This window comes from Carettochelys insculpta, chromosome 22 (genome assembly GCF_033958435.1).
Source record: "Carettochelys insculpta isolate YL-2023 chromosome 22, ASM3395843v1, whole genome shotgun sequence".
NCBI classification, from domain to species: domain Eukaryota; kingdom Metazoa; phylum Chordata; order Testudines; family Carettochelyidae; genus Carettochelys; species Carettochelys insculpta.
This window is the reverse complement of record NC_134158.1, coordinates 6,315,768-6,338,566: the sequence shown is the minus strand read 5'-3', so window position 1 is coordinate 6,338,566 and position 22,799 is coordinate 6,315,768. Positions and strand designations below refer to the sequence as shown.

Genomic DNA, 22,799 nt, shown 5'->3' with positions numbered 1-22,799 from the left:
AGCTGGGGGGTTGAGAGATGCTCTCTCTCCAGCCCCTGCGGGGCTCTATGGTCACTGTGGGCAGCAGCCCTTAGCCCAGGGCTTCTGGCTGCTGCTGCGGCAGCTGGGGATCCATGCTGCAGGCACAGGGTCTGCAACCAGTTGTCGGCTCTGTGTATCTTGTGTTGTTTAGTGCAACTGTGTCTGGGAGGGGCCCTTTAAGGGAGTGGCTTGCTGTCGAGTCCGCCCTGTGACCCTGTCTGCAGCTGTGCCTGGCACCCTTATTTCGATGTGTGCTACTTTGGCGTGTAGACGTACCCTCGCAGCGCCTATTTCGATGTGGTGCTGCGCAACGTCGAAGTTGAACATCGACGTTGCCAGCCCTGGAGGACGTGTAGACGTTATTCATCGAAATAGCCTATTTCGATGTTGCTACATCGAAATAAGCTATTTCGATGTTGGCTTCACGTGTAGACGTAGCCATAAACTGGCACAATCTACTATATATTTGAAAGAGTTTTGCTGACGTTGTGTGTCTGTCTGTCCATCTGTTCAAGAACTCCTCCTAAACAGTGTGAGCTAGGACCACCACATTTGGCATGCAGCTTCCTTCTTTTCATAAAACAAGGCTGCAGAGGGTGGGGGGCAACTGCAGGCCAGGGGCAGCCCCTGACCCATGCCATCCCAACAGGCTGCATGGAGGGGAGGGCAGATACAGGTCCCAGGATGCCACCCCCCATGGACCAACTGCAGGGCCAGGGATAGTCCCCAGAGCCTCTCCTTCCCTTCTCCCCACCCTGGACCAGCTGCAGGGCCAGGGACAGCCTCCAGCCTCAGCCCCCCTCCCTTCCTGGTCACCTGCAGGGCGAAGTCCCTCCTTAATGACCAGAGCAATGCTGGTGTGAATTTGGTAGTCTACTATATATTTCAGAGAGTTTGTCTCTTTGGCATATGTGTCTGCGACTGCAATGGGATCATTTCTCATAAAACTATGCAGAAAAGAGATGGAATCACCAGGCACTAGAAGGGGACTGGCAGGAGGCATGCCTCCCCTGCCTCCTCCCCATTCCAGGACCATCCCAGTTCAGAGCCTCCCAACTCTAGGAGACCTTGCAGGGACGGTGTGTGTGTGTGAAGCTTCTTCCCCGGTTTGTACAAGGACATTGCTGGCTGTTTCTTTTCACCAGGGACCGAGGGGAAAGTACAGTTTGCTCCATTCCTCATCTGGCCCATGGGACAGATGAACCTACTCCTGCCCCAGCTGGGGACTTGCACTCCTCCTGCAGCTGTGCCTGTGTGGGGAGGTGCTTCTTGACTGGCCCCAAGATGCTGCAGTGACAGAGGGCTGCAGTAGTCCACTCTCTCCAGGGCAGCCTGCGTACTGAACCCCTCATCCCAGCTCCACCTCAGAGCAACGAGTCCAGTGAAGCATGGACGTTTTCATATTATTTTCCAAAACACAAATATTAACCAAATTAAGGAGATGAGCAATGCCAGGTGCATGTTTTAATGATAAATATGACTTAGGTGCTTTTGAAATTCCCAGCCTGACATAACTGGCTGGATAACCGTACTCAGAGAGTAGTTATTAATGGTTCTCAATCCTGCTGGAAAAGTGTAACAAGTGGGGTTCCACAGGAGTCTGTTTTGGGACTGGTTCTGTTCAATACCTTCATCAATGATTTAGATATTGGCATAGAGACTATGCATATTAAGTTTGCAGATGATACCAAGCTAGGAGGGGTTGTAACTGCGTTGGAGGATAGGGTCAAAATTCAAAATGCCCTGGACAAATTGGAGAAATGGTCTGAGGTGAACAGGATGAAGTTTAATAAAGACAAATGCAAAGTGCTCCACTTAGGAAGGAACAATCAGTTTCACACATACAGAATGGGAAGCGACTGTCTAGAAAGGAGTTTGGCAGGAGTTATAGTGGACCACAAGCTAAATATGAGTCAACAGTATGATGCTGTTGCAAAAAAAGCAAATGTGAGTCTGGGATGCCTTAACAGGTGTGTTGTGAACAAGACACAAGAAGGCATTCTTCTGCTCTACTCTGCACTGGTTAGGCTTCAGTTGGAGTACTGTGTCCAGTTCTGGGCACCGCAGTTCAAGAAAGATGTGGGGAAGTTGCAGAGGGTCCAGCAAAGAGCAACAAGAATGATCAAAGGTCTATAGAATGTGACCTATGAAGAAAGGCTGAAAGAATTGGGCTTGTTTAGATTGAAAAAAAGAAGACTGAGGGGGGACACGATAGTGGTCTTCAGGTATCTAAAAGGCTGTCATGAGGAGGGAGAAAACTTGTTCTTGGCCTCTGAGGACAGAACAAGAAGCAATGGGCTTAAACTGCAGCAAGGGAGGTTTAGGTTGGACCTTAGGAAAAAGTTCCTAACTGTCAGGGTGGTCAAACACTGGAATAAATTGCCTATGGAGGTTGTGGAATGTCCATCTCTGGAGATATGTAAGAACAGGTTAGATAAATATCTATCAGGGATGGTCTAGACAGTACTTGGTCCTGCCATGAGGGCAGGGGGCTGGACCTGATGACCTCTCAAGATCCCTTCCAGTCCTAATATTCTATGTTTCTATAACCTAAATTACTTAGGAGCATAAGTTCCACTTAAACTCTGTGGCTACGTCTATACTACAGCGATCTTTCGAAAGAAGTTCTTCCAGAAGATCTCTTCTGAAATAACTTCTTTCGAAAAAGTGCGTCCGCCCACAAAAAAACATATCAAAAGCGTGATCTGCTCTTTCGAAAGACTGCATCCACACATCTCCTGTTCTTCTGAAAGAACAGACCAAGGATCAAAAAAAAAAAAAGGGCCCATGGTGTGTCTACACACGTTTTCTTTTGAAAGAAGCTTTTGAAAGCAGGCACTCTTCCTGAAACAGGGGTGGAAGAGCACCTTCCAAAGGAGCACTGCGTTCTTTTGATTGAATTTCGAAAGAACTCTTTTTGTGTGTAAACGCACCAGTGGAACTTGCTAGTGGAGATGCAGCTTCTGGGTCTCAAGCCACTTTGGTTCTGTTGAAAATTTCAGTGCTGGTGCTTTGGACACATACCAACCATTGTATGTAAACTTATGTATATTACCTGGAAGTGACTAAATAACTATGAGCTCAGATGATTTTATATACACCTGCTCTGCTCTTCCAGACCTCTTCAGCCAGGCCTACTCCCGCTCCCCTCTCTCACTAGAGGGGCCCCAACCATTGGACGCTCCCTCCTTCATTGGTGGGGACCCTCTTCTGCTCTCGAAAAAGTTGGCCTTCTAGGAGCATAGAGGCCCAGCCAAGAGTGCCCTCCATAGAGCTCTACAGCCACAGAGCTATGGCTACAGCAGTACTCCCTCTTCAGCCTCATCTGTGCAGAATGTGCGTATATTTGGGGCCGGTGTTATTCAACATCTTTATTAATGACCTGGATGAGGGACTGGGTTGCACCCTCAGCAAGTTTGCAGATGACACAAAACTAGGGGGAGAGGTAGATATGTTGGAGGGTAGAGAGAGAATCCAGAGGGACCTGGATAAATTGGAGGACTGGGCCAAAAGAAATCTGATGCAGTTCAATAAGGAGAAGTGTAGAGTCCTCCACCTGGGGCAGAAGAATCCCAAACATTGTTACAGACTGGGGACCGACTGGCTCAGCAGCAGTACGATGGAAAGGGACCTAGGGGTTATGGTGGATGAAAGGCTGGATATGAGTAAACAGTGTGCCCTTGCAGCCATGAAAGCTAATGCCATAGTGGGGTGCATTAGGAGGAGCATTTCGAGCAGATCTAGAGAAGTAATTATTCCTCTTTATTTGGCACTGGTGAGGCCACACCTGGAATATTGTGTCCAGTTTTGGGCCCCCCAGTATAAAAAGGATGTGGATTTGCTGGAGCAGGTTCAGCGAAGGGCACCAAAAATGATTAAGGGCCTGGAGCACAAGACCTATGAGGATAGGCTGAGGGATCTTGGCTTGTTTAGCTTACAGAAAAGAAGATTTAGAGGTGATTTAATAGTAGCCTTCAACTTCCTGAAGGGGAGCTCTAAAAAGGAGGGTGAGAAACTGTTCTCAGTGGTGTCAGATGGCAGAACAAGGAGTAATGGTCAGAAGTTGAAGAGGGAAATGTGTAGGTTAGATATTAGGAAAAACTTCTTCACCAGGCGGGTGGTGAAGCATTGGAATGTGTTGGCTAGAGAGGTGGTGGATTCTCCATCCCTTGAGGTTTTTAAGTCCTGGCTGGACAAGGTCCTGGCTGGGATGACTTAGTAGGGGTTGATCCTGCTTGAAGCAGGGGGCTGGACTAGATGACCTCCTGAGGTCCCTTCCAGCTCTATGATTCTGTGATTCTCACAGAACAACTATAGACCCATCTTTCTGTCTACTTGTGAACAGTGGGAGGTAGAAGTAGCCAAACCAGTCTTACAACTGTATAACCAAAATGCTTCCCAGCAGCAGCCACCACCACCCTTTCACCTCTCAGGTGTTTTGGGTCGGGGGGGAGCCCTCTGCAATCTATAGCTGTGTCTACATGTGCACGCTACTTCGAAGTAGCGGCACTAACTTCGAAATAGCGCCCGTCGCGGCTACACGCGTCAGGCGCTATTTCGAAGTTAACTTCGACGTTAGGCGGCGAGACGTCGAAGTCGCTAACCTCATGAGGGGATCGGAATAGCGCCCTACTTCGACGTTCAACGTCGAAGTAGGGACCGTGTAGACAATCCGCGTCCCGCAACGTCGAAATTGTGGGGTCCTCCATGGCAGCCATCAGCTGGGGGGTTGAGAGACGCTGTCTCTCCAGCCCGTGCGGGGCTCTATGGTCACCGTGTGCAGCAGCCCTTAGCCCAGGGCTTCTGGCTGCTGCTGCTGCAGCGGGGGATTCATGCTGCATGCACAGGGTCTGCAACTCGTTGTCGGCTCTGTGTATCTTGTGCTGTTTAGTGCAAGTGTGTCTGGGAGGGGCCCTTTAAGGGAGAGGCTTGCTGTTGAGTCTGCCCTGTGACCCTGTCTGAAGCTGTGCCTGGCACCCTTATTTCGATGTGTGCTACTGTGGCGTGTAGACGTTCCCCCGCTGCACCTATTTCGATGTGGTGCTGCGCAACGTCGATGTTGAACATCGACGTTGGCAGCCCTGGAGGACGTGTAGACATTATTCATCGAAATAGCCTGTTTCGATGTCGCCACATCGAAATAGGCTACTTCGATGTAGGCTTCACGTGTAGACGTAGCCTATATCTTACACAGCAGTGATGACTGCCCTGCACCCCACAAAACTTCAAGCATTGTCAAGACTCTACAATTCTTACACTAGGTGACAGCATAAATTGTGACTTTACAACAACATGTTGTTTACAATAGCCAAAATCTGCTTGCTTTGCCTGCTCCCGTCAGGCATTGTTTACAAAGCATTACATATGCACACCTTTGTATTTTCTTTCAAATGATCTCTGCAGGACTCATTCCCCAACTCCTTCAGCAGTATTGAGCTCCTGCTGGCACGTTCCTTACACCTCTATTAAATGGAGCTAAAAATAATTTAATAACTAATAGTGCCATGTTTGGATCAAGCTAGTTTCCATTGAGGAGGGCCAGTTTGTCATGGTCTATCCTTCCCTTCTCCCACCCTACACAATTCTCACCCTTCAACCCGTGGCTGGTGAACCTGTGGGGCAAAGTAAGTCCATGTTTATCATATCACAAAACTGGAAGAGACCACAAGAGGTCATTGAGTCCAGTCCCCTCCCCACACAGCAGGACTCGTCACCAGATTTCTCTTTTCCGCTAATCTAACCTGCCCCAACTCCTTGGGAGGCTTCCTCAAGGACTGAATTTACAACCCAGGGTTTACAAGGCTAAAGTTCTAACCACTGAGCTATCCCTCACACTTGTAGGCTAGGCCCAGTTGGGTTGTATAGGTAGCCCAATCACCAATCTCTTATCTAACACCAACCCGAGGCCTGTGTTCAGGGGTGAGTCCAGTGTTCCCAATTTGGACAAGATTCAGGTGGCCACCCTGGGGGCTTTCATGAAGATTGTGAGGTGGATTGTTTTTAGTTTGGAACCATCCCCAGCCCTGTTTGTCTAGGGTGACTCTATCAGGAGTCTGAGGCGTCATAGCCCTGGGATTCCTCAGAACACACAAGCCCCTCCATCACGACAACGGAACAATCCTTGGAGGAAGGCCATATTTTCAGGACATCCCTCTGTGGAGACAGGAAGAGCCGTCAGCTGATCACCACTTCAGTGACAGTAAGGGAGCATCAGACCAGCTGGTGGATTGGTAAAGCAGCAGCTCATGAACTTTGTGTCATGAGCAAGAGAACAAAATTGCAATACAAGTCACAGAAATGACGTTTCTCTACAGCATGGCTAGACTTACCTCTGAGCTCAAGTGAGGGGCCCAGAGCTGCGCTCCTCACACACACACACACTGCCTATGGCATAGTCTGTCAGCAACCCTATCTGGTCCTCCTTGTTCTCCAGGCTGTCTCCAGGGCCCTCAGCAGCAAAAGTGGCACACAAGGAAAAAAAAGACGGAAGATTTTAGTGCCATCACTAGGTTCCAGAATTAACATATCTGTTCCAAGAATGGAGCACTTTCCAAGTCACTGTTTCAAGTTTCTTTTTGTCCAGCAAGCAAGCTGGAAACACGCTCCCTTTTAACAACAAAAAACTGGAATATTGCACAAGCTAAATAAGTTAGGCACTTCAGACATGAGAGGGATCCCAGTTTTACACCTCCCCTAAGTAGCACCATTCCAGTGGAGTTAAGCAGTAGGTTAGTACTGCCAGTAGTGTTGCCTGTTAGCTGAACAGTCATCCAGGACAAATTCAGTTGCCATGCAGCTACTTAGCTGAGCATCCACAGTTGCCCACATTGGGCAGCATGTGTTCCAGGTACTGGTGCGCATCCAAGCCTTGGTGCATGTAACAAATATTATTACATCCCTAGATGCAAAAAACTGAGAGGGAGCACAGACTGATAAATATGGGTTTTCAGGTGGGCTCTGTGTGGAGCAATAGTCAGAGAGGTAGGGTGGTCCACAAGAGAGAACCAGTGTGAAAACTGGGAATTCCCCCAGAGAGGTTGAATTGGTCCTTTAAGTGATCTTGGACATTGTGTCCCCTCTCCTGAGCCTCAGCGTCCTTCGCAAGCACTTGTCCAGCCGGCTGCAGATGAAATATCTCTCCGAGTGGCACCTGGAGCTGCTAACGCCACGTTCGTCTAAGTAGGCGCATTGCCCTTCCCCTCTGACCTCAAACCTGCAACGAGAAGCAGCGGGGTAGAGGGTTATTGGCTGCAGATGGCTGCCATTCCTGCTTCTGTACAGACACAGATACAGACACAGCCTGGTGGCATCCAACCCAGGGGACCTTTGCTACCAACCAGCTGAGCACACCCTCTGCTAGTCACTTCTGGCTGTATATGTGCACAGCTACATCAGGCTCAGAGAGCACAGGAAAGAGGTCACCAACTTTCTTGTGGGTCCTCCCAGTGTGTGAGGAGATCTAGGGGTCACAAGCTAAATATGAATCAATAGGGTGACGCTGTTGCAAGAAAAGCAAACGTGATTCTGGGCTGCATTATCAGGAGTGTTGTGAGCAAGACACGAGAAGTCATTCTCCTGCTATACTCGGCGCTCATTAGGCCTCAGTTGGAGTATTGTGTCCAGTTCTGGGCACCACATTTCAAGAAAGATGTGGAGAAATTGGAGAAGGTCAGGAGAAGAACAACAAGAATGAGGACAGGTCTAGTGAACATGAACTATAAGGAAAGACTGAAAGAACTGGGGTAGTTTAGGTTAGAAAAGAGAAGGCTGAGGGGAGACGTGATAGTGGTGTACAGATATGTAAAAGAGTGTTACAAGGAGGAGGGTGAAAAATTGTTCTTGGCCTCTGAGGACAGAGCAAGAAGCAATGGGCCTAAACTGCCGCAAGGGAGGTTTAGGTTGGACATTAGGAAAAAGTTCCTAACTGTCAGGGTGGTCAAACAGTGGAATAAATTGCCAAGGGAGGTTGCGGAATCTCCATTAGTGGAGATATTTAAGGGCAGGTTTGACAGACATCTATCAGGGATGGTCTTGAGGGTGCTTGGTCCTGCTGTGAGGGCAGGGGCTAGACCCGATGACCTCTCAAGGTCCCCTTCCATTCTAGTGTTCTGTGATTCTAGTCTGGAATAGCTTATTTCAAAATAAGGCTGCTACACATAGGCTACGTCTACACTAGCCAAAAACTTCGAAATGGCCATGCAAATGGCCATTTCGAAGTTTACTAATGAAGTGCTGAAATATATATTCAGCGCCTCATTAGCATGCGGGCAGCCACAGCTCTTCGTAATTGATGCGGCTCGCCGCCACATGGCTCACCCAGACGGGGCTCCTTTTCAAAAGGACCCCGGCTACTTCGAGGTCCCCCTATTCCTATGAGCAGATGGGAATAAGGGGACTTCAAAAGAGCCAGAGTCCTTTCGAAAAGGAGCCCCGTCTGGACAAGCCGCACAGCGGCGAGCTGCGTCAATTTTGAAGTGCCGTGGCCACCCGCATGCTAATGAGGTGCTGAATACGTATTTCAGCACTTCATTAGTAAACTTCAAAATGGCCATTTGCATGACCATTTCGAAGATTTTGGCTAGTGTAGACACGGCCAGAATGATAATAATCTATCTAACTTGCTCTTAAACATCTCCAGCGTTGGAGATTCCACAACCTCCCTCAGCAATTTATTTTTCCTAATGGCCAGCCTAAACCTCCCTTGCTGCAGTTTAAGCCCATTGCTTCTTGTTCTATCCTCAGAGGCCAAGAAGGACAAGGTTTCTTCCTCTGCCTTGTAACCTGCTTTTAAGTATTTGAAAATTGCTATCATGTTCCCCTCTCAGCCTTCTCTTTTCTAAACCAAACAACCCAGTTCTTTCAGCCTTCCCTCAGAGCTCATGTTCTCCAGACCTCCCATCATTCTTGTTGCTTTTCTCTGGACCTTCTCCAATTTCTCCACATCCCTCTTGAAATCTGGTGCCCAGAACTGGACACAATACTCCAGTGGAGGACTAATCAGTGCAGAGTAGGGCAGAAGAATGACTTCCTGTGTCTTGTTTACAGCACTCCTGTTGATGCATCCCAGAATTCTGTTTGATTTTTTTGCAACAGCATCACACTGTAAACTCATATTTAGCTTGTGGTCCACTCTCACCCTAGATCTCTTTCTTCAGTTCTCTTTCCTCGGGAGTCACTTCCCATTCTGTATGTGTGAAACAGATTGAGCCTTCCTGGTTGGACCACTTTGCATTTGCACCTTCATCCTGTTTTCCTCAGAGAAAGTGAATAAGAAAGAAGGACTCACATGTTGTTGAATATGGTTCCATTGGTCCATTTCCAAGGCTGGCCCTGACCTTGTTCCCTGCGGAGGCCGATATAGCGATAAAGGCCCCCTCCATAACGCATTATGAAATTCTGTGAGGAGAAAGAGCACACATTATATCTGTATGTGTATTGCAGCAGCTTGAATGGAGTTCTCAGCTACATTGTGCTAGGTGCTGTGCACAGGAGAAGCAGCTCCTTTGCCCAAAGTCAAAACACGCAGGGCAAAGGGAGTCATACTAAAGGAATTATTTTCCATGGCAAAATGCATTTTTAAAACTTTTTATTTCCATTTCATAACAACAGGGCTTCCTTCCATTTTCTTATCATTTTCCAACTTTCAGGGATCACGGACTCACAGAAATGCGGGGGGTATAAGGATCCTCGAGAGATCATCAAGTCCAACGCCCTACACCTAGACCACCCCTGACAGGGGTTTGTCCAACCTGGTCTTAAAACCCTCCAATGATGGGGATTCTACAGCCTACCCGGGAAAGCATTCCAAAGCTCAGCTCCCCTGAGGCTTTGTCTACACTTATGGGCACTGTTGATCCACTTCAGCTACGCAGGGTGTAGCTGATCTTGATATACTCACCGTGGCATTTTGTGTGCGGTAAAGTCAACAGAGGCTGCTGTCCCATTGACAAGGGATACTCTTCTTGTCTTGATGGAATACATGCATTGATGGGAGCAAGCTTGGAGAACGATTTATCATGTCTACAGCAGACAAGACAAATCGATGGCTGATGCATCGATTGCTGCAATGCCTATCCGCTGCATGGCGGAGACAAGGCTTGAGAGTCAGAAAGTTTTTCTTAATATCTAGCCTGCATCTCTCTTGCTGCCGATTGAGTCCATTGCTTCTTCTCCTGCCTCGAGCAGACACAGAGAACAATTGATCTGTGTCTTCTCTCTAACAGTTCTTCAGTTATTAAAAGACTGTGATCATGCTCCCCTTCAAATCTTCTTTGCTCAAGACTGAATGTGCCCAATTTTTTAACCTTTGCTCGCAGGCCAGATTTTCTCAACTTGGATCATTTTAGTTGCTCTTCGCTGGTCTCTCTCCTAAATGTCTGTGTTTCTATAAAAGTGTGACTCTTAGGGTGTCTACATTTTGTGGAACGTAGATTCTCAAACTGGGAGGTGCACCCCTTGCGTGTGTGTGAAGGAATGTCTGGGGACGGGGCAAGTGGCAACCCAGCCTCCTATCAATCCTCCCCACCCAAAGAAGGAGCCTGTTCTGACATTTACTCCTGCAAAAATGGAGGTAGCGCCAGCTTCCGTTGATGTTGGGAAGCTTGCCAGTAGCATGCCGGAGCTGGCATCTCAGGAAGTACATGTGGTGCCTCCCCTCCCCAAATAGCCAGCATGTTTCCTGAAAAGCTGGGTCTGTTGCCCACGATTGACTTCCTTCCGCCTGCTGCCTTCCTGCTCAGGGTGTGAAGAGGGGAGGAGGAGTCTTGGGTCCACACCAGCTTCAACTGCTCAGGCATTGTGCAGCTGCCATGGGGAGAAAGGAAAAGGGTGCACACTGCCTGAGCAGTTGGAGCTGGCATGGACCCAGCACCACCACTCCACACCAGCCCCTGTGCAGGAAGGCAGCAGGTGGAAGAAAGTTGAAGCAGGCCACAGACTCAGCTTTTCAGGAATCCATCACACAGCTGGACTTTTATATTGGGTCTGGAAACCATTTTATGTGCCGCGTGTGGCTATTGGCCCCAAACATTGTGCTGGGGGGTGTGTGTGTGAGGTGTCTAAAGAAAGCTGGTGATGCCCGGAATCTGTGTATGCTGCTTGTGTATCTGTATCATGTAGGTAGGAACATTACAGATTTTAGCTATGTGGCTGTGCTAGAAAATGTTTCAGTGCTAAGCTTCACAGTAGGAGGTGTGAGCTCAGCCCCAGCCAGGACATTGGGCAGGACAATAGGGTGGAAACCGGGTGCTCAGACCAAATACACATTCCAGATGCTTGGGGCTTGTCAATGGGATGCAGCCCGCTGGTCAAGTGACCTGACCTGAGGCAAAGGAACAGGTCCATTTCCGAAATCTAAGACTGTCTCCTGGGATTCCTCCAATGGCAGTTTGCCACAACACTCACCTGATTCAGGTGGGGGCAGGCCCTCGAGGGATTATGGGAAGGAGAAGGGGCTTTGGTCCTAAACACAAGAGACAACGACAAGAGTGAACAATGGAGTGGAGCCTTTGTCTTTCGGTCTCCAAGGGTCTGGCCACCAGCATGTGGCCCCCAGTGGGCTGGATCTACAATGCTTTGATAACTGAACCTCTGCAACCTGAAATGAACTTTCAGAGACTTTCAAGAATCAGCAAATAACACCGCTGGCTGTATCAGTAGGTATGACTGATGCATGTAAAGTATTGAGTGAACAAGTCCTCACTCTAGCCCTCTTCTTTGTTTTGTATCAATAAATCTTTCGGTATTAGGTCTAAAGAATTGGTGAGCGTGTTGTTTGAGTAATATCCAAGTATATGTTGACCGGGGTCTGGGGCTGGGCCCTTTGGGGTCTGGAAGAAGCCGTACGGCATTGGGTGAAACAGGCTTAAGAGCCTCTCACCTTAAGTTGGGGGTTGCTGGGCTGGGCTGGTACAGCAGCTGGGAAGTCTGTGGGTTTGCTTGTGTGGCTTCTGGGTGGCCAGTGGGGCTGCAGAGGTGATGTGGTGGCTGGTTGGATTTGCCTTAGTAAGAAGGAAATCCCAGCCTGGGGCTGTAGGTACCCTGGGTTGATTTCTCTAGATGTGCCCAGAAACTCCGTCCTATCACAGAAGTGCTGGGGCTGTTTGGAGAGGGGAAGCAGTGCAGAGGCTTTCTGAGGCCCTGGTGCTGGCGTGCAGCTGCGGAGCCCCCAGGTACCAGCCGAGTTGTCCCCTCCCCTCACTCAGACCCCCATGAGTACAGGTTCCCCCGCCCATTGATGAAGACAATGCTGAAATGTTTGTCTTGGACATATTTTATTTAAAAATTAAACCTGGCCAGCAATCCCCCAGTTGGGGCCATGCCCCCATCTGGCTACAGCATCATAACGCTCCTGAAACCCCGCACATACCTCATTCCTGTGCCTATCGTACACGGGAACCCCGTCCTCAGCCTCTCACATCCCCGGTCTTCTGCCGCAACACTACTGCACAATCCACACGCTGGGAGTCTGTGTCCTGAGCCCATCATATGCCCAACCCGCCTCCTCTGAGCTCCCATACACCCCAGCCTGAACTTCGGCATCCTCACATCCACAAGTCTGTGGTTTGCTCAGCACCCCAACGCTTTCCAGCCTACAGCCTGAGCCAGCAGCCCCTTCTCCACCCCTTCCTGCACCCAAATTCCCTCCCAGAGCTTGTACCTTTCACCTCAAATCCCTCATTCCCACCCCAGAGCCAGGACTGCCTGTCCCAACCCCATGAGAATGAGTAAGGCCTGGCTTACAGCAAAGAATGATGAGGAGGGGAACGGAGAGAGTGGGGCCTCAAGAAAGGGGACAGATCTTGGGGCTTGCCCGGACATTTAAAAAGTGATCTTGGGTGTAAAAAGATTGGAGACCCCTGCCACAAAAATTTTTAATTTTCAAATTTCATACCACAAAATGCAATTTTTTTTTTTTGCCTTTTGATGTGTAGGGGCACTGGTTTGGTTGGTGAGGAGGCCAAAGAATGATGTAGAAAGCAATGGAACTTTTTCAGACTTTCTAACCTGCTCGTGGGAGTGTTTGGGACTGTTCTATCATGGGAGTAGGTAGACGCCTTGTGCGGTTAGGGGTGGGGGGTATCTATAAGGCCACACGTGTCCACATGTACTAGTAGTAGTATATAAACCTTCGAGATAACTTATCAAAGTTTCCATACCCATTCTGCACACTTTTTACCTTTACCCCTTTTTACAGTATAAAATGAAGGGGGAAAAGGCAAAAATAAAAAACAAAAAAAACAAAAAAGATCCCAAAATGTTGAGAAAGAACATTTGCTGTTTAAAAAAATGAAACAACATTGTAGGTTAAAAGTGAAATGGAAAACGTTATGGTGGGAAATCAATTTTTTCTATTAAAAATGTCCCATCCTGCCCCTGAATTTCCATTTCATGAGCAGCTCCGCGAATCTACCAATGGTTTTAGGCCTCCAGGGGGCGCCAGACTCTGGCATTGCCTTAACTGTTGTGTTGAAGGTGCATGTCTCTTCCTTACCAGCTCCAGCAGGGAATCGATGGCGGCCAGAGTCGCGTTGAGTGCAGAGCAGTAGCTTTGGCTATCGGTCCAGTTCCTTTCGGTCTCTGAGAAGTAGTTGCACTTCCCCTGGAAGCCAACCCAGCCGTCTGGGCACGCAGAAGTGGTCTCTGGCAGGCAACGTGGGCAGGGGGGAGTTTTCCTGGCTGAAAATAAGCAAGAGATGGCAAAAGATGGACCCATCCCCAGGGACTGTCTCTGCCTGGGAACCCCTGCTAAGGAGGCCACACAGACCCACTTGTCTCTAGCCTGGGCTGTTGTTTTTCATAGATTCCAGGAGCATTGTGATCAGCTTGTCTGACCTGTGTAACAGGTGTCTTAGAACTTTTCCAAAATAATCCCTAGTGCAGAGATTTTACAACATCCTACTTTGAATTCAAAATGGTCAGTGATGGTGACTCCGTTGCGTCCAATGTTCCCTCCAATCATTTCCATTCATGTGTGGCATAAATTTTTTGCTTGCCCTGACACGTGTGAAGGTGCACCACCAGGAGAGACGCACCTCACTGTGGGGGCTTTGCTAATCAGTGTGGCCGCGCGAGTGCCCAGCTTACAGGAATACAGACCGTGTCCCTGTAAATAGCACTCACTGTTCACCAGTGATGACTTAGTCCAGTGGTTCCCAACCTGGACTCCTCTGCAGGGGATCCGTGAAAAAAGTAAAAGATGATACTAGAAAATAAGTTTTATACAAATTGCAAAGTTACAACCAATGATTATTTTAAAATTAAAGATCTTCCCTTTGTGTTATTCATTCACTGACAAGCTATGTTGTGGTTTCCTTTTTTCATTGAATGAGGTGGATGCAGCAGCTAGAATTGACTCTGACAGGGGTCCACAAATGGTTTGGGGAGGTTATGGTGGGTTTGTGAATGACTTGAGGAGTGACTGGGGGGTCTGTGAATGGTTTGGGGGGTGACGTGGCTCCATGAATGGTCTGGTGGGTGATTGTGTGGAGTCTGTGAATGATTTGGGGGCGATTGGGGGGGTCTGTGAATGGTTTGGTGGGTGATGTGGGTCTGTGACTGGTTTGGTGGGTGATTGCGTGGAGTCTGTGAATGATTTGGGGGCGATTGGGGGGGTCTGTGAATGGTTTGGTGGGTGATGTGGGTCTGTGAATGGTTTGGGGGTGACTGAGTGTATGTGATGGTTTGGGAATGATTGGGAGTCCACACTGGTTTGAGGGGTGATTAGAGAGTCTGTGAACAGTTTAGGAGTGATTGGGGATACGCAAATGGTTTGGAAATTATTGGGGGTCTGAAAATGGTTTGGTTTGGGGGATAATTGGGGGTCTGCAAAAGGTCTGTGGGGTGACTAGAGGTCTATGAATGGTTTGGGGATGATTGGGGGTCCATGAATGGTTGGGGACTGATTGGTGGTCCGCGAATGGTTGGGGGCTGACTGGGGGTCCATGAACTGTCTGAGGAGTAACTGGGGGTCTGCATGAGTGGAAAGGGTGGGAACCACTGTTGTGGTCCATTTCTAAATTTGCCCAGAGTCAACTTCCAGCTTTCGGACCGCGTTAGACTGATGAGTCTATCGTCAAATATGTGTTCCCCACCTAGGTACGTGCAGATGGGGAGCCAGGCCCCCTCCACCTTCCCTAGCAGGAGCTAAACAGAGGGAGCTTGTAGAGTCCAGCAGTACGAGGCAGGTTTTTGAATCTGTTAGTCCTTCTGACCCCCTTCCAATTTGAAAACATGCTTCTTGAATTTTGGGCGTTAGACACACGATTCCCGCAGTGGTCACACCAGGGACAAATCTAGCGCTACAATAACCCTTCTGCTCCTACTCAAGATTCCCCAGTTTATGCATCCCAGGCTTCCCTCCTGGGGGGCTTTCTGTGCGCTGGCGGACATGCAGAATTCACCGGCCTCGCCTCATTTTGTCTTGTCCCGCATAAAAAAAAATGTGGCTTAAGAAGAGCTGCAGTTCTGCCTTTGCCCACCAGAGCTCACTGCGGTGCCAGAACAGCCAGATGCTGCAGAGAACAAGAAGATGCTGCAGGTGTAATTGGTGACCAGTGGAGGATTAAAAGACCAACGTGATCCTGGTTAGTGGGCACTCTGTCATTCTGGCAGCAAACAGAGATCCTGACTCTCAGCCTTGAGCCTCTCTGGCAGATGGCACAGTACACGTGTGGAGGGGGTGGAAGCTTGATTGCTCCCTCTCTGGGCAGTGAGGATTCACAGCATTGGCTCCTTCATCTCCTGTAGACCTTGCCAAGTGATTGCAAGGCAGGTAAGTAACATTAGCCCCATTTTATATATGGGAAGACTGAGGCACGCAGTGGGACTGTGACAGACTCGTGGTCACACAGCAGGGCCAGTACCAGAGCAGGGAAGAAACGCCAGCCCTCCTGACTGCCAGGCAAGTGCTCTATCCACTAGGTAATGCCATCATCTGTCAAGGTGCAGCTCTCCAAATGAGTGGGCAGGTCCTGCGGAGCTGGGTGCAGCGGAGAGCTTGATTTGTGAGAGGTGCTCAGCAGCTGCCCATCACGTTGGATCTGGGAGGGGCTGTGGGTTCTGGGAATCTAGGCCCTTCCTGTGACAGGATGTGGTTAAAATACAGCCACACAGAGCGCTGTTGCTACCACGGTTGTAGAATCACAACCCAGCCTGTACAAAGTGTGTCATGTCAGGCATCAATGGGAGAGTTCTGGTTTGTGGCATAGGATTTTGCTTTTCAGAAGGGGAAAGGGCTTCGAAGGCAGAATCGGGCCAAGGCAAAGACAGGCTGAGGCAAGACTGGGGGCGCTGTGATTTTGGAATGAGGACGAGGCATCAGTGACAAATCAGTGACAAGGGAGACAGGAGCAGGGGTCGGTAACGGTCTTTCACTCACCCGCCAGCGCAATCACAGTGATAATCAAAGCTGCAATGATGACAGTAGCGACAATTGGGATCCTTTTCTCTTTAATGCACTTCAGGGTGAAATCTGCAAAATATAAAAAGACCTGACAGGAGATGCAGGCCGGCCGCAAACAAATCAAGAGCAAATGCTGCTGGTCTGTGAGAGACGTCACGACTTGCAAAGCATTTCCTGTCATAAACCTAGTGGCTAACTCCAGTTTTTTGAGCAAGGGCATGGAATGGCTTTCAGAGGAGATGAGGGTCCACTGAAAGCAGAGATGACTCATAGAAGCCTATAAAATCCTGAATGCGGAGGAACAAGTGAATAGGGCAGTGTTATTCACCTGTCTCGCAGTACAAAAACCAGGGGCCACCTGATGAAATGAAGAGGCAGCAGGTATATGACCAACAAAAGGGCATATTTCTGCACACAGCATGCAGTCAACCTGTGGAACAAATCACCAGGGATGTAGGGAGGGCCAAGATTATAACAGGATTGTAAAGAGTAACAGAGACGTACCATAGTCTGTGTCCTAACAAAACAAAAAGCAGTCATGCAGCACTTTAAAGCCTAACAAAATCATTTGTTTTGTTAGGATTCTAAAAAGAATGAGACAAGTTCTGGGCCGTGAGGGGCTCAACAGAATTTCCAGGTCCCTAGTCCAGGGAGGCAGATCCACACCCTGGAAGGCAGAAGGGTTGGGGCTGAGGGGACAATGGGGCCTTCATCTCAGCTGGCGCAGGGACTGTCTCTTGCTGTGTGTCTGTCCAGCACCCAGCCCAACGGGGCCCTCATCTCAGCTGGGGCAGGGACTGTCTCTCGCTGCGTGTCTGCGCAGCACAAAATGGGGCTCAGCTTCTATCTCTAGGTGCTGTGGTACTATCCATAGTGCGATTATTTACCGGGTAATCTTCTTTCTTCCGTTCGCTCCTGAGCTGGCATCATTGCCTCCACCACCCCTTCACCTAGCAGAAAACCAAAGAAATTGACATTTCCAGTCAGATCATACATCCTAGCCTCTCCCTCTTCCCCTCCACGCAGGGCCCAAGGCTGTGTACGTAGCTAAGGCCCCTCCAACCAACTCCCTCCTCCTCATCGCTTCCCCTCCTGGATCCCAAAGCCCCCAGCAGTCCCCTAACCCTACACAGTCCCCACCTGCCCTGGTTGGGGGACTCCAAGCAGATGAGAGAGCCTGGTCATGCAATCGACAGGTTGTGTTCCACGTCCCTCTCTCGGGGCTGGTAAGAAGATAATTTCTCCACCAAAATTTTTGTCAGCATCCTAACAACTCTGCCTAGTCCAGTGCTCCATAGAAATGCCCAAACCCTCTGAATTTCCCCCAGGTCCTGACCTTAACATTATTGACTGATGTCACTTAGCAGTGAGCTGTGCTGTGTGATTCCCCTCTTTCCATTCCATTGACAGGCCCTTATGTGCCTGTGCTATGGGACACCACTCTGCCTTTTCTCTCCGATCCAATATCCTGTCGCTTGTACCTGTCTCCTCTCCAGAGTAACAAGCCGGGTCTCTCTTTCCCAGGCACTTGGTGCTTTTTGTCACCCTTCTCTGAACCCCTCTAGTTCCAAATAGCCTATCTGAGATGGGGCACACACAGAATTTCAGAGTCTCCGCCCTCCTCAGTGCTAGTTCTCCCATTGGCCATAAAGTCCTTCAGGGTAGAAAAAGGACCCCAAGTGCTAACCTAAAAAGCAAGCATGAACCCAAGAGCCACAAAAACTCCTCTTTTCCTGTCTTTACTCCCCATGAAAAAAAGAGTCTGCCCGTCACGATTTTTTATCCCTCTGCCGACAGCATGACAGGCTCTCTTGTAGTGAAGACTAAAGCAATTATTTACTGGGATCATGCATCACTTCAGAGCCCTCTTCTGCCATTGGCTGATCAGACGGTGCTGAGATTGCTATGTCTCCACCTACCGGGAAGAAAGAGAGCATCACTCAAGGGGGGTGATTTTAATCATGCACTTGTCCGTCAGACATACCAAGTAGCAAATGCCACAGACAATGCACAGTCAACCCCTCCTTGCGTCCATCTGGTTCTCAGTGCGTCCATCACTATGGAAGACACACTGCCATGGCTTCCCCTGGCCTTAATAGCCTCAAATACCTGACTGTCCCCATCCCTCCTTTGTAGACTTTGAGACCAGAAGACAGTATGGGATAGAGAATCCAGCCCTTCAGTAAGGAATTAGGTGTCAACTGTACTCACAAGCTACAAACATTCATAAACAGATGCCTGATGTACATTTTTCACATTAAACGTCAAGACGTGGTCACAAAAGAGGAGGTTTGGAACAGGGCAGGACAAGAACCACTGGATGGTCAAATGAATAGAAGAAAGAGGGGATGGCCAGGCCACACTCTCAGAAAACCATCACCCAGCATTGTCCGTCAAGCTCTCACATGGAACCTGCAATGAAAACCTTGGACAACCTGGAGAAGAGCTACTGAGACTGAAGGACAACAACTGGGGTACCCCTGGGGCCACCTAGAAGTTTTGTCCCAAGACAGAGTGACGTGCAGGAGACTTGTAGGTGACCCGTGCTCCACGCAGAGTACAAAGTGTAAATCAAGTCCTCACTCTCAGAAAACCTCGGCGTTCCTTCTTGTTTGTCCAGAGTCACTTTCCATCTGTTTGTCATTTAACATTCCCAGGACAGGGTTATACACACATATCTCCGAGAGATGGAAGGGACCTTGAGAGGTCAGCCAGTCCAGTCCCCGGCCCTCACAGCAGGGCCTAGCACCATCCCTCCCAGATTTTTTTAATCTAACCTGCCCCACACCTTTGAAGGGCCCCCTCAAGGGCTGAGCTCCAGTGGGTTTACAAGGCCAATTCTCTAACCACTGAGCTATCCATCCTCCTGCTGGTCCAGTATCAGCCTGGCTGATGCTGTGTACCAAGGTTAAATCCCCCCACCCTTCTGCTTGTTCACTGATCCCGATGACCCACCAAGCGGACGTGTTTGGGGTTTTGGCCACGGCATCGCACTGGGGGCTCACGTTAAGCACTCTGCTCCCCCAGGCTGAGATAACTTGCCTTTTTACCTAACTGAGGGCAAGTGTGAAGCATTGCAAAGGGAGAATCCTGCAACTGGTCAGTTGACACGGGGATAACAGCCTACTACTGCTGCCACCAAAAGTTCTATCTGGTGTGTGAATGTTGCTCACTTCAAACCCTGTTCACAGCATACAGGAGAGGCTTTTATTTTAACAATTTAGCAGTGTGTCATGGGACCCCCCCCTCCGTGAAAATTGGCTTATCAACATGAATGTACATAACTTAGATCTAAAGAAGTGATTATTCCCCTTTATTCGCACTGGTGAAGCCATATCTGGAAAGTTACATTCAGTTTGGGGTCCCCTAGTACAGAAAGGATATGGATGCATTGGAGCGAGTTCAGCGGAGGGCAACCAGAATGATTAAGGGGCTGGAGCACATGACCTATGAGGAGAGGCTGAGGGATTTGGGCTTATTTAGTCTGCCGAAGAGAAGAAGAGGGGCAATTTGATAGCAGCCTTCAACTTCCTGAAGAGGAGCTCTAAAGAGGATGGAAAGAGACTGTTCTCAGTAGTGTCAGATGGCAGAATAAGGAGCAATGGTCTCAAGTTACAGAGGGAGAGGTGTAGGTTGGATATTAGGAAAACCTATTTCCTCAGGAGGGTGGTGAAGCACTGCAATGCGTTGCCTAGAGAGGTGGTGGAATCTCCATCCCTAGAGGTTTTTAAGTCCCGGCTGGACAAATCCCTGGCTGGGATAACTTAGTTGGGGTTGGTCGTGCTTTAGGCAGGGGGCTGGACTCAATGACCTCCTTGGGTTCCTTCCAGCCCTGACATTCTGTGATTCTATAACTTGAAGGGGCTTAATGCAAAATAAGTCATATGATGTCATTTTACAATCACAGTCCATTGAATCTGTGCATCTTATTTTTGTGTATGTATCATTCTTGTATGTGAAGTTAGAAATACGGTGTGTGGCTCTGTTTATAGTTTTGAATGTGCTAATAAGAGCTACTACTGAATCTCCAGTACTTAATGAATCAGTACTCAAACCAATGGCTTGTGAATGGACATATTTGTCCTGTAATCCCAGACTGTGGTTGGTCCTAGAAAAACATGAGACTGTGCCACCTGGGACTGGGAGCTATCTTGTACCTGGTAGTTTTCCCTGGGAATGAAGAGGGCAAAACAAAGGGTTTCCATCCGGGGGTGGGGGGGAAGCTATTTAAGCAACGGGAAGCCATCAATCTTTGTCAACAGCTGGTCTGTGACACTGCCTGGCCCACCCTCAGAGGACACAAAGAACTGTTAAAAAGCTCTGGACCCAAGTCAGAACAAAGACCAATGCTGTCTCAAAGCCTTTTAGCTGAGAAAAGAACAGCTGCTTAGGGCAGGAATTTGCAGCTAACCAGTATCACTGTGGACTAGAACGCGCCAAGTGTTTTTTGTTCATTTTAACTTACTAACTTACTTTGACCTGTTTTCACATGAAATCTCTTAAATCCGACTTGTTACACTTTATACAAACACTTGTCTTTATTACCCTGAGGCAGGAGGAAGCAGCGGCAAGGAGCTTGACTGCCACTTCGGGTCTCTCTCTTTCATAGATAAAGTGGGGAATTTTCTCTGTGCAAAATTTTACACGGGGTAAGATGGATTTGTTCGGGGTTCGGATCCCATTTGGGGGGTGGTTTGCTGAGTGCTGAAGCTCTCAGAGCTGAACTGCGTCCGTGACTGCATTGCTTTGCGGAGGGGGTGGTATCCCCGGCTCTCTGCCTTGGCCGGGGGAGACTGGGGGATCTGGCCCAGCAGCACAGGATGGTGGGGAGCCCCAGAGAACACGAAGGGGGAGTTGGTGGCAGGATCAGCACACCTGGGACAACTCCAAGGCAGAGCTCCCTGCTGCTAAGGGGTCCCTTATTGTAATGAGGTAATAAGAGCTCCCTACCCCTAGAGCTCAGTCACTGAGAGCCAGGGGCAGCACTGCTGAGTTTTCCGTCCCGCTCTCCAGCATAGCGCAGCCACAGAGAGTTGGGTCTACAAATTCCCAGCCTTCAGGGACAGCTGCCACAGGGTTCCTTCTGAGTCGCCACAGGGTGTGATCACCTCCACCACCCGCTGGCTTTTAACGCAGGGGCCACGTGGCATTTCTGCTGCCCAGGCCCACTGACCCAGGGTGAGGGAGGACACGGGGGCACTTGCTCTGGGGGCCAGTCGCAGCCCTGGGCCTTTTAAATTGCTGCTGGAGCTCTGCACTTGCGCACCCCATGTGGCTCTGAGGGCTGAGAGCAGGGAGAGGGCTGTGTTCTGGGAGCTACTGAGGGCTGGCTGCCCCTGGGCCCATCCCTCCTGCCTGAGGCCTCACCCCTTGCGGGATCACTGAGCCTCACCCAAGGGCTCACGGCTTCCCTACCTCCACCTCCACCTCCTCCTGACAGCTTTAGTGTGGGGGTGGCTCGGCAGCACATTCCAGACTTTGCCCAGACAGCTGGGAATGCAGATTCCTCTGGTCTGTCTTCCACACTCCAGTCCTTAGTGCCAAAAGTTTGTCTCACAGCGAGAGACAGTCCCTGCCCCAGCTGAGATCAGGGCCCCATTGTGCCGGGTGCTGCACAGACACACAGCGAGAGACAGTCCCTGCCCCAGCTGAGATCAGGGCCCCGTTGGGCTGGGCGCTGCACAGACACACAGCGAGAGACAGTCCCTGCCCCAGCTGAGATCAGGGCAGGGACTGTCAGGCTTCTTTCTTCACTCTGCTCTTGTCCCACTTTCCCTCCTGTGTAAGAGATCACAGACCCTCCCACTGCCCCAGCGCATGCTGTGTCTAGCACCCACACAAGTTCTGTAGCGCGTGTGTTCTGGGGGGTGTTTTTCCATCCATGTGGAATAAATTTTTATGGGCACCACGGCCTGCGCCAATGTGTGCACCACTGGGAGACACGAAAAACCTCTCTGCGGGCTCCCTGCTTATCAGCTGAGCAGCACTGGAATCTCTTGTCAGTGGCCATGCAAGCACACAGCATGTGGGAAAATTTCCAGGACTCTACACAGCCCCCCCTCAGCAAGCAGCAGCGGCCAGGCTCCTGTGTGTTTCAGAGAGATAGCTTATCTTGAAGGCAGCAGCTTTGCATGAGGTGGGAACCACCTCGGCCTCAGAAAGCTGTTCCCAGAACTGATGGTTACCCCTTGAAACAAACCGAGGTTGTGGCCTGAATTTCTTCTGCCTCTGCTTCCTTCTCTTGGTTCTGCTTTGGTCTGCTCCATCACAGGCACCACCCGGGGGGGCTAGAAAGGGTGGGCTGTCCCAGACAGGCCATCTCAGTGCCAGGAGCCATTAGCTGGGCGCTATAGGCTGTGAAGGAGGAGGAGAAAAG

At 49.6% G+C, this 22,799-nt stretch overlaps 1 protein-coding gene across 4 annotated transcripts in view; it reads right to left on the bottom strand.

Annotated features, from left to right (window-relative positions):
* Nucleotides 1-5,026: 5,026 nt before the first annotated feature.
* The window catches only part of LOC142024942 (C-type lectin domain family 2 member D-like), a 56,384-nt gene continuing 38,611 nt past the window's right edge, over nt 5,027-22,799 (bottom strand). For 3 of the 4 annotated variants that reach the window (XM_075017319.1, XM_075017318.1, XM_075017320.1), the window contains exons 3-8: nt 18,264-18,338; nt 17,311-17,373; nt 16,400-16,492; nt 13,514-13,698; nt 9,308-9,417; nt 5,027-7,234 (exon numbers count right to left, since the gene is read on the bottom strand). In XM_075017319.1, coding sequence (XP_074873420.1) covers nt 7,072-7,234; nt 9,308-9,417; nt 13,514-13,698; nt 16,400-16,492; nt 17,311-17,373; nt 18,264-18,300 — 651 coding nt within the window. In that variant the 5' untranslated portion in view covers nt 18,301-18,338 and the 3' untranslated portion in view covers nt 5,027-7,071. Of the gene's footprint in view, nt 7,235-9,307; nt 9,418-13,513; nt 13,699-16,399; nt 16,493-17,310; nt 17,496-18,263; nt 18,339-22,799 lie in introns of those variants that run through there. The other variant, XM_075017317.1, reaches the window with a different exon arrangement.